Source organism: Lipotes vexillifer, unplaced genomic scaffold (assembly GCF_000442215.2).
Source record: "Lipotes vexillifer unplaced genomic scaffold, Lipotes_vexillifer_v1.1 scaffold490, whole genome shotgun sequence".
In the NCBI taxonomy this organism is placed as follows: Eukaryota; Metazoa; Chordata; class Mammalia; order Artiodactyla; family Lipotidae; genus Lipotes; species Lipotes vexillifer.
The window spans coordinates 737,056-748,588 of record NW_006796397.1 but is presented as its reverse complement, the minus strand read 5'-3'; the positions used below and the strand labels follow the sequence as shown (position 1 = coordinate 748,588).

The following is an 11,533-nucleotide window of genomic DNA, read 5'->3' as shown; positions in this document are numbered from 1 at the left end:
TTTGCGGTACACGGGCCTCTCACTGTTGTGGCCTCTCCCGTTGTGGAGCACAGGCTCCGGACGTGCAGGCTTAGCGGCCATGGCTCACAGGCCCATCCGCTCCGTGGCATGTGGGATCTTCCTGGACCAGGGCACGAACCCGTGTCCACTGCATCGGCAGGTGGACTCTCAACCACTGCGCCACCAGGGAAGCCCTGTCACTGCTTTGAAATAGGCATCTTGAAAGGAATAATTGTCATTTTTAATATGGCTTTTTGAAATCTAAGAAACAGTAGGGAGCATTCAGTAACTTCTTGCAGATATTTACTGATTGGATATAATTTAAATACCCAGTTATGCCAACTGTGTTATATTTTATATGGGCTATGATTAATAAATATTTGTAGAATAAATAAGTGCTAGCAGTCATCATTGAATACATAATTACACACCAAGTACTGTACTAGATTTTATGTATATGTTATTTTACTTCATCCAATTGAGGGGGAAAAAAGCACTATGAAGGTAAGAACGATTTTATATATGAAAAAATTGGAAACATAAAAATGTCTTTGTAATTGTCAAAGCTGTTATCTGTATTTATGTTTCTCTTCAAACAATTTCTTTGCATGGTGAGTATGTCAGCTGAAATAATAAATGAAAATATGATAGAAAAGTGTATGAATGAATTTCTAATTTAGGAGTAAACTCCTAAGTCTCGTGTTCAAATGTGCTTTCTAGGGTGACCCCAAGAATGACTCGTGGATCTTTGCCCTGGCTGTGCTTCTATGTAGCAGCTTTGTCTACAACAGCATGAGCACCATCAACCACCAGGCCTTGGAACAACTGCAGTATCCTTCCAGGAACTGAACCACCAAGTTTCATTGAGTTTTGGGGAATGGAGATAGAGTCAGTTTCTCCTTCCCTGTTATTTAGTTGCCTTTAGTGGAGTGGAGGGGACTCACGGCAAAAGAGAGTGATTATAATACTTTTAAATTAGGGAAATGTGGGAATTGTGTGTAGGGGTTTTCTTTTCCTTAACCAAGTTCCTAGTTATGTGACAGAGCTCACAGAACTCATCAGGGCCAAGTCCTTTTCAAGACCTGGTGTACTAGAAGATTCCACAGAGTTTGTGAGTTTCTTTCCAGACTTTATCTGGACTGTACGGGATTTCACCCTGGAGCTGATGTTAAACGGTCACCCTATCACAGAAGATGAGTACCTGGAGAATGCCTTGAAGCTGATTCCAGGTATCAGAGCATGGCCTGGACAGTGGATGGTCCAATAGAGGGTGGGATCTACTACACACCGTCCACCATCTCTGGGGCTGCATTTGTATTTGAGACTCAATCAAAGTCTGTAGAAATTGTGGCTGGAAAGCAGATTGCAAAGCTCTAGGGACTGGAGTCTAAGTTCTCTTAAGAAAAGTAAAGTGTAAGGTAAAGTGAAATTATTCAAAACCAATTTGTTTTTCATACCATTTTTAACTTAGCATCCAGATTACAATGGGTGCTAATTCTTTTAAAGACCAGACACTTGAGTTCCCTACTTTGGCTTCTGCTTTTTTGTTGAGGAAAAAAACTGACAAGATACTTGTTAGACATGAAATTAAAATGAAAAGTCAATCTAATGAAAAAAAAAGTGCATTCCACAGTTAGATATTATTTTTCTCAAAGAGGGAACTTTCTAATCCTGTATAGTATATCATCTACAAAATGACTTTATGTTCTAAGTAATCCTGAAGAAGTGTGTGTCTTTTCAATCTATGCCTTTTCAATATTTGCAATAATTTTTAGAACATTCATTTTACATTTCATATCACAGCTTTCTCCTAATTCCCATATGTTTACCCATGCTTTAATTACAACTTAACAAATTATTTTAATGGGTTACATTTACAGTGGGTATATCTGACGAAATCTTGAAAGATATATCAATTCTGATTTATTCCTTTTTGTTTTCATTTTTCTATTTATGATTTCTTTAAATATTTATTGAGAAATTGGCTAGGTGGGAGAAGACAACTGTCAGATCAAATATAATCCTTTATGTCAAAGAGGTTATTGATTAGTGGTGACATCTTAAAATTACATTTTAGATACATTTACCCTTCAGTGTTTTTTACTAAAAATTAGCTAACTCTGTACCAATTATTTTTTAGCATCAAAATCATTTTCCCTAAATAATCTGGTGTCATTCCTATTATTCCTGATATTGTTCACCATCCCTTTTTTGTGGCTCTTTTTTTAGTCCCACAGCTCAATTTCTACATGAGATTAAGTAGAGCAAAAAGTTACACTTGACCTTTCATTCTTTTAGCCATTAGTTCAGTAAACATCTAATAGACCACTACTCTACCATGTGCAGGTCTGGGGATACCAGCCATAGGTTTCTTTTACTGGATCAGAAGTCTCCCCAGATTTCTCTCCAGAGTTACATCATTGGTATAAGTTTGATGTGCATAGAAGTACTGAATGTCTATGTTAAAGGAGTTATAAACATAGAAGACAGCAAAGATACACAAATCCCTGTCATAAAAACCATTAGCTCCCTTGTCCCAAGACTCTTCCCAGTCTAATCTCTGTTTTTCTGTCCCTCAGGCAAGAATCCCAAAGCCCAAACATCGAATCTACCCAGAGAGTGTATCAGGCATTTCTTTCCAACACGGAAATGTTTTGTCTTCGACCGGCCAACAAATGACAAAGAACTTCTAGCTGATATTGAGAATGTATCTGAAGACCAACTGGATCCTAACTTCCTGGAACAAACAAAGAATTTCTGTTCTTGCATCTTCACCAATGCAAAAACCAAGACCCTCAGAGAGGGAATCACAGTCACTGGGAGCCGTGAGACTCTTTTTCCCATTTCTGTGGGACCATTGAATATTTTATATATGTGTTTTTCAGTAGTTTTGTGTGATTCCATATGGAATTTAGGTTTTACAGACATTCATACTCCATGAAGAAATGTGTATATTTTATACTTATCTTACTTTCAGAGATTTAAAAATCTCTCCCCCAAATTGCAAGTTTTGTCACTGAAATCTGTGGCTTCCACTTATCTGAAAAATTCCTACACTAAGAAAAAAATTCACTATCTGGGTATAAAAACAAAATTCCATTTTCTCAGGGGAAGTCTTGTATAGTAAGTGTTCTTCACAAGGAGAATACAAAAAATATTTTGGGAGTTTACAGTGGTCCAAAAATAAATATTAGCCCATAAATCACTGAAAAATCCATTCAAAGCTCCAGAATTGGGAATAAATATAATCTGATATAATCTGATATACCCTGTCTCATCTAATGCCTCTGTAATCTATCTTGCTTTCAATATTTCAGATATCCCCTAGTATTTTACATAGAGGTAAATTTTTAATTTTTTTCAGCCCTGTGGGCTGGAAAACCATAAAAATGAAGAGTCAGTAGGAAAATGAAGGTAGGGATAGTAGAAGGGGGAAGTGGTGTGTGTGTGTGTGTGTGTGTGTGTGTGTGTGTGTGTGTGTGTGACCTTAGAAATGTAGCCTCAGAATCCTGGTGCCTATTGACTGATAACTTAATATTTATCCCTTAAATGTCCTGTCTTGTTCAGGTCTGGGGACTCTGGTTGTGACCTATGTGGATACCATCAATACTGGAGATGTACCTTGTTTGGAGAACGCAGTGACAACTCTGGCCCAGCTGGAGAACTCAGCGGCTGTGCAGAAGGCAGCCGACCACTACAGTGAGCAGATGACCCAGCAACTGAGGCTCCCCACGGACACGCTCCAGGAGCTTCTGGAGGTGCACGCAGCCTGTGAGAGGGAAGCCATTGCAATCTTCATGGAGCGCTCCTTCAAGGATGAAAATCAGGAATTTCAGAAGAATCTTGTGGTAATTTCTCTTAGTATTTACTATTTGTCCCCTTCTCTTGAAAAAGGGGAGAATATGACAGAATGAAGAGGCATCTGTCAAAAGCCTAGCAGATCCTTTATTGAACCCATGGCTCATCCCTCTCTCAAGGATAAAGTAGTCTGTGTTCCCATCAGGGATAGGGCTTCAAAGGACTACATTTCCTTCTTTTTTCTGCCAAGCCTCAGGCAGAGATGAGAAATGTCTCTCATCTCTGATGTAAAATCAGTATAGATATCTTCATAAAGTAAGTACTTCTGTGGATTCCAAGGCTGTCCAGAGCACCCAAAAGTCATCCTTAAGCTGGTTTCTTTTCCTGTGAACACATTCCCATGACCAGCAACCAAAATTTCTCTTATCAGCCCCTCATTCCAGGCCATTTTCAACTTAGGTTGCTCCTTGTATCATTGAATATAGAATCACTGAATGTTGCAGCTGCAAGGAACCACAGAGATTAGATAATGTGACTCCAACATTTCAGAGGAAGAGCCTGAAGGGAGGCTAAGAAACTTTCCTGTGGTCTTACAGAGAGTTTTCAAGATTGTGTGTAGATCAGATCTTGTGATTGCTATTTTATTCCCTGTACTCCAACAGAATGCTTTTCTCCTGAGGACCACAGTCAGACCAGTCCTTCTACCAGATTCCTTGGAAACGTATCTCCTCTGTTCCTTGCTTCTGGTGACATCTCGCTACATTTCCCTTGCAGGAAATCATAAAGGATAAGAAAGAGGGTTTCTTGCTGCAGAATGAACAGGCATCTGTCAAATACTGCCAGGCTAAACTTCATGAGCTTTCCAAGGCCCTAATGGAAAATATTTCAGCAGGCACTTTTTCTGTTCCTGGAGGTCATGAACTCTACAGGAAAGCAAAGGAAATGCTTAAAAGCGACTATTGCCAAGTGCCCAGGAAAGGAGTGAAGGTGAGGAATAAGGGGAGCATGGGGAGTCTACAGAATAGAGTCAAGGGGGTTTCCTGAAAATCTGAGAGCACAGCACCAGGTGTGGGTAATGAGAGAGCCTGTGCATATCATGACAGCTTTAGCTCTTGAGGTCCATACAATGTTCTTTATTCCTGAGGAGAAATGTCCATTCCCCCAAAATGACTATGGATTTCTAAAATTCACGAGACAGAACAGAAATTGTTCATTTCTTCATCCAGCAACATGCTTTTTGATGTGCCAAGTGCAGATGATCTACAAATCAGTCTTTGTACTCAAGGCTGATCACAAGAGAGGAAGTCCAATACACAGACAATTGCATACAAAGTTATAACTTTTGTGAACCTGTGAAAATGGGCTACATAGGTGATAGTAACAAATGTAATAATAAAAAAGTAATAATGATAATAAGAATGCAGCTGACATATTTTGAACTGTTACTGCCTATAGCCATAATGCTAAGCTCTTTTGCTAGACTCTTTAATCCTTCAAATAACATTAAGAAGCATCTACACTTATTGTCAACATTTTAAAGATCTGAACAGAGAGGCTTAGCAGGTTAAACTAACTTGCCTAAAGTTACAGACATCAAGTAGCAGAGGAAAACAGCAGCACATTTTAGAGGCAGTATTTCACATTGGGAAGAGAAATATATAAAAGCACCAGAGATCCTGGGTTTGTAGAACTGAACATAGTTCTGACTGGCTGGAATCTGGAGTGGGTAGAAGGAAGTAGCATGGGGCTAGATACTGGAGGAAGACAGGTCGCTGTAAGGAGCTTAGGCTTGTTGTAGTGAACCACTGTAGAATTTTAAACATGAAGCAAAAATTACATGGACATACTTGTTTTTGCAGCACTAATCTCCTCAATGGAATTGTAAGTTCTGTGCTCCTTCTTGGTTCCTCAGGCAAACGAAGTCCTCCAGAACTTTCTGCTATCACAGGTGGCAATAGAGAAATCCATCCTGGAGGCAGATAAAGCCCTCACTGATGGGGAGAAGGCTGTAGTAGGTACGGAGTAGGGCTCTGGCAGTCCTGCAGTTCCCTCTGACAGGTGTGAGAGCAAAACCTTCCTGATAAGGAAGAATGAGCCTCTTCTCCATCTGTGGGACAACTCTGCTACATCCAAAAACAGCAAGGGGAGTTATGGTTGGACATGGTTAGATGTCAGCCAGACAGAACCTCTCCCATCACATTCTGAAATGTGCTCTTGGTGGTGTGGGCGCGGGGGGCGGATTTCAGAGATTTCCTACCTCTCTTTCCAATTTTATTTGGTCTCTGAGGTCAGGAGGGTAGAGATCAGTCCTTACCTTATTTTCATCCCTCTCTAAAACCTTCTTGGGGCAGAGGAGCGGGCCAGGAGGGAGACAGCTGAGAGGGAACAGGAGCTGCTGAAACAGAAACTGCAGGAGCTGGGGCAGCAGATGGAAGCACGACAGAGGAGTCTCCAGGAAAACGTAGCCCAGCTGACAAGGAAGCTGGCAAGGGGAAGAGAAAACCTACTGAGAGAGCAGAATATGATGTTGGAGCATAAGCTGATGGTAGGTCAGGCTGTGGCCTTAGTAGTGCTTGACCGTCATTACCCTTGTACATCAGGAAGGGATGGGCGAAGGTTACAGCAAGGCTATGGAGGGAAGCACCACTGCCATTTACTGCTTGTGATTTATTAAAACCCTGAAGCCTTTGAATCCTTCCAAAGCCTTTGAATTCTACTGTATAAGTAGACTCTGGAGAGTTCAGCATGATTATGGCCCCTCCAGTCCCCTGGAGAATATAAATAGTGTTTGGATATCCATTTTGAGAATTTTTAAATGATCTCATGAGGCTTCATTAAACAGATATTCCAAGCACATGTATTTGATATGAGCAGCAACTGGTTTGCTTTACCAGGATCACTGCCAATTACCAGGAACCTTGCTACCACCCAGAGACCCTGAGGTAGATCTATGCTGTCATAAAACTATCAGAAATGTCCAGACTTAAAAACATAGAGAGGCAACGGCTTCTAAACTTGCTGCATTGTCTCCAGGTGTGGATAGATACCCAAGCTATCATGTGGCATAGAGGGAATTCTCTCACTGTCCATCTGGATGTGTTTGTAACAGATTTCTATGATTTGGGTGACTGCAGCATCTTGAGTGGGACTGAGAATTAGTGCAATCAGACCAAGGTTACCTCTCACCTCTCATTTTTTGGCTGGAACATATATTTGTCCTCATGTCAGGCTTAGCTTTTTGGCAAAACCCAATGGTATGTGAATATTAGTAAGGCTGTAAACTATACTTTCTCTTAGTGTTCAGGTCCAAACCAGTAGATATTCTGTATTACAAAATTCTCCTTTCATGACTGAGTAAGAAAGAACAATTTTAGCAGTGAAACAAAGATAGTTTGCAGAGTTTTAAAGTTTGACAAAATGTAATCCTTGAAAAAAAATAGGGATTTAAAAAGTTTTACTTCCCTTCTCACTTTTTTTTTTTTTTTTAGGTCCAGGAAGCTCTGCTTAAAGAAGGATTTAGAAAGAAATCTGAGGAGATGAATGCAGAGATAAATCATTTGAAAAATATGATTGATAATACTAAAGATGATGATACTCCCTGGCTGGCACTAGCCTTGGAAAAATTTGGCAAAGAGATCTCTTCACTATTGTGCACGCCAGGCAAACTTCTTGGTCAAATAGTGAGTGGTGTGAGCTCCCTATTTAAAAAAAAGTAGCTCTCCTCTTAAAGAAATTATATATACACAATATATGTACATGCTCTGGCCTATGCTTGGTGTGAATGCTTTTCACTTTCATTCAGCAAATCTTTAAATATAAAAAGTGGTTACTAGAAAATATCAATGCCTGGCCCACATTAGATAGAATAAATGCATGGACACTTTGATATAGCATGTTCACTTTTAGGAAATATATGTGTGCAAAATCATATATATGTATATATACATACATACATACAAGAGGCCCGTTGAGACATCCCTTTTAATGGCAAAAGATTGGAAACTACTTAAATGTCCATCTATATAAATTGTTAATATACATTTTCCATGTACATATACTGGAATACTATGTAGCCAGTAAATAAATTGACAGTGGAGGTTTATATGTATAAATATAGAACAACCTTGAAGATATATAGTAGAGTAAAGAAAAAATGAGGTACAAAACAGTTTATATAATCTGTTCACCATAAAAAATGCAATTATTATGTGCACTCATATATATGTACACATAGAACACCTCTGGAAGATTCATTAGAAAGTGGTATCATTGGTTCCTTCTGGGGAGAACAGCTTGGCATTAGTGATGGAAGGGACACATACTTTTCATTATATCCTCTATCTTTTCAATTTTGTAAAGAAAGCTTGTATTATCATTTCTCAAATAACAAAGAAAGCATAAAGTATAATACTAAAAATGATAATAAATGGAATGTGAAATTGACTATTAGATGATGAAATTGCTCATTGCTTCTAGAAATGACATCAGTCTGTTCAATGAGTTGGATCAGAATACTAGAAAGCATAAAATTTGCATCCTAATCTTGTTTTCACTTTGGCTGTGTTTTTAATCCCTTATATTTCTTCAAAAAGAAGGTATAAACTTTCCTGTTACCCCTTGAAATCTCAGCTAGAGGAGCCTTCACTTCCTCTCTTTGAGTTACACTTCTAAGGTATTGGAAGAAAATTACTAAACATTAAGAATATGCACTGGTGAGAGGAATCCCATCATTCTTGAATGTTCATTGGTGGACTCTCTGCTGCAGGCAAGGGCCAAAGACGTGATGTATCATTGAAGAACTGGATGCCCTGATAGTACTGGGGATTATAGACCCTGACGCATGGAGGCCACCTGTTAGCATTTCAACATCAGAAGCCCAAGTACATACCATAGTGATGAGAATCATGGTTTGTCTTAGCTGAGGCTGCTATAACAAAATTACCATAGACTGGGTGGCTAAGACAAGAACGTTTATTTTCCCCCGTTTCTGGAAGCTGTAAGTCCAAAAGCACGTGCCAGCACTGTTGTGTTGTTGGTAAGGGTCCTCCGGCAGCTTTACAGATGGCAACTTTCTTACTGTGTCCTCATATTTTTGGGAAAGGGAGGAGGCGGGGAGAGAGCCTCATGATTCTTTGTTATAAGGGCACTAATCAGATTCGTGAAATCCCCATACTCATTACCTAATTTCCTCCCCAAAGGCCCACTTCCAAGTACATTGGAACATTGGAAGTTAGGGTTTCCTCAAATGAGTTTTGGAGAACACAAGCACTCAGTCTATAACGTGGTTGGAGTGGCAGCCAGCCGGACCTGAGCAGAGAAAATTCTGAATATGGCAAATAGAACAGGGTGTCTGTAGAGTCAAAAGGGAGGGGAGGAAACAATCAAATGGAATCTAGGATGTTTACCAGGAGGCTGAGAGGCAGCCTCGATAAAAAAGACGCAGTCCATAGCCTTGATCTAAACCAATTTCAGATCATGAACCTATCACCTGGAGGAGAGGGCAGGATCCCAAGAGAAAGGACTCTGCAACTCTAGAACAAGGTTAAATGATAATGATTTCCCCAGTCCCCCTCCTAGGGGACCTCTGGAAATTCACTTGGTACCTGTGTGATGGGAAATGGGAATGCCCAAACGTTTCGATGACTCTTGGAAGCAGGATCCAAGTTTGCAGTGATACTCAGATCCTGAAAAGACTTCACAGTCTCCCTGTTGAAATAGAGACACGCAGGATCCTGGTAATAAATGCAGTCTTGGCTCAGGTGCCATGCAACTAATTTGGTCTGGTATTTGTTTTCAAATAAAAGTAAAGTTCATCTGAGGACAGAAGCCATTACATATTTTTCTGTACATCTTCATAGAGTATGTTTAGGCACAGAGTGTGCTACATAAGAATCTGCTGGAAAACAAAAGACTGACACATGTGTGACTTATCAATTGCCAGATTTCTATGAACACTCTAAGGGTCTTTGGTAATAGATAGTTCGGATTTTACACACTAGATTAAGGTCTCTAAGGTGACCCGTTAAACCTTTAAGGTCTTAAAGGCTAGCAGAGCAAAAGAAACTTTTCTGATGTAGTCTCCTCAGTGACTTCGTGTATCACAGTCTCTGTGCCTCTGCAAGGATGTTAACACGTCTTCACTGGAGATTTTAAATGACTCTATCCAGTTGTGGCTTCAAGTGTTCCGAAGGAAGAATGACTTTGACTTTTAAGGAAGAAACCATATAGTAATGAATAGGTGGCCAATAAATGGTAGGCTTTAATGAAAAAGCAAACTGTTCTATAGAAATATTGTGTATCTGTTCTCATTGAGAGCTTGAATTAAGCAGATGTTCTAATCCCTTAGACTAGAGACACCCCGAATTGAAGAACAAAAAGAAGTCTTGACTTTTTTAGATTTGACATATAAGGGACATCATACAGTACTTGTCTTTCTCTGACTTATCTCACTTAGCATAATGGGCTCAAGGTCCATCCATGTTGTCGCAAATGGCAGAACATCCTCCTTCCCTGTGACTGAATAATATTCCATTGTGTACATGTACCACTTCTTTTTTATCCATTCATCTGTTGATTAGTGTTTAGGTTGTTTTCATATCTTGGCTATTGTGAATAACAGTGCAATAAACATGAGAGTACAGCTATCTCTTTGAAATACTGTTTTTATTTCCTTTCAATAAAAAATAATAAAACCAACTTGTATTGATCACTTAAAAAAAGAAAAAGGCTTTCAAGAGTAGTTAACAATTTATTCACATATCTAGTACTCATTAAGGAATACTTAGTTCCAATTATTTACACTGTTTACTAAATTCTTATGCCCTACCTGCCATTGTTCTGGATTATGTGAAGAGAGCAAAGTAAAGATCTTGTTCTCATGCAGGTTACCCCCATAGGGAAGTTACATAATATTATGGCAATATTTAGGCAGTAATAAATGTTGCAAATATATATATATATCTTACCTGGATAGTGATTAAGACTCAGAGTAGAAACCAAATAGTCCTTCCTTCTTTAAGTTTGGTTTCAATCTACTCCATCTTGCCTAGGAATATAATTGTGCATTATTGAATCCTAAGGACCAAATATGATAACATTAAAGCATAGTAAAACCCAGATGCATGGTGATTGAAAGAATAAATAAATAGATGAATGTTTGGATCAATAAGTGAGTGTAATATTTCTTTATCATTTCAAGGGGTAATAAATATCCCTACCATTACCCATAGTCAAAATAGTAAAGGTGTTTGCTGAGAATATTGTGTTTTTCCATCTGATGGAAACAATATACAGACAAGATCTCAAATCTAAGACCCTTGGATTGATGCAAGCATCTTGATAGCTGGATTGGAGGAAGCTGAAAAATGAGCAAACTCTCTCACAGAGCAGAGTTTGAGCTTTATAGCTCTGAACCCGAACTCCAGGGTCCCAGAGTGAGGCTAGGACAAAAGGTTTCTGACCTTAGGTAAATACCCAATGTGATTTTCCATCTAAGGTCTGAGTGATGGAACATTTTAGCTAGCTAAAATGAGTTTTTTCCAGCCCTTTTTAAAATAGAAAGATCCCTTTGTCTCTCTAATAGTAGTGTCTGGAGTGCTTATCATTGCTGGTCTTTGCCTGTTTGCTCTGAGATCTGTTCTGCTCCTTTCCTGCAGCTCTCCATTGCTGTGGAAATTGCATCTCAGCACCACACACATTCCTCCTTTCCCTTGCCTGCCTGCTGGGTTCAGCCAAG

General features: G+C 39.3%; 1 protein-coding gene across 1 annotated transcript in view; it reads left to right on the top strand.

Annotated features, from left to right (window-relative positions):
* The window catches only part of LOC103091346 (guanylate-binding protein 6), a 10,459-nt gene extending 2,945 nt beyond the window's left edge, over positions 1-7,514 (top strand). Inside the window, exons 3-10 of the mRNA XM_007468511.1 lie at positions 721-830; positions 1,033-1,229; positions 2,580-2,825; positions 3,568-3,848; positions 4,573-4,785; positions 5,711-5,813; positions 6,150-6,343; positions 7,287-7,514. Coding sequence (XP_007468573.1) covers positions 721-830; positions 1,033-1,229; positions 2,580-2,825; positions 3,568-3,848; positions 4,573-4,785; positions 5,711-5,813; positions 6,150-6,343; positions 7,287-7,514 — 1,572 coding nt within the window. The remainder of the gene's footprint in view (positions 1-720; positions 831-1,032; positions 1,230-2,579; positions 2,826-3,567; positions 3,849-4,572; positions 4,786-5,710; positions 5,814-6,149; positions 6,344-7,286) is intronic.
* The last annotated feature ends 4,019 nt before the right edge of the window (positions 7,515-11,533 follow it).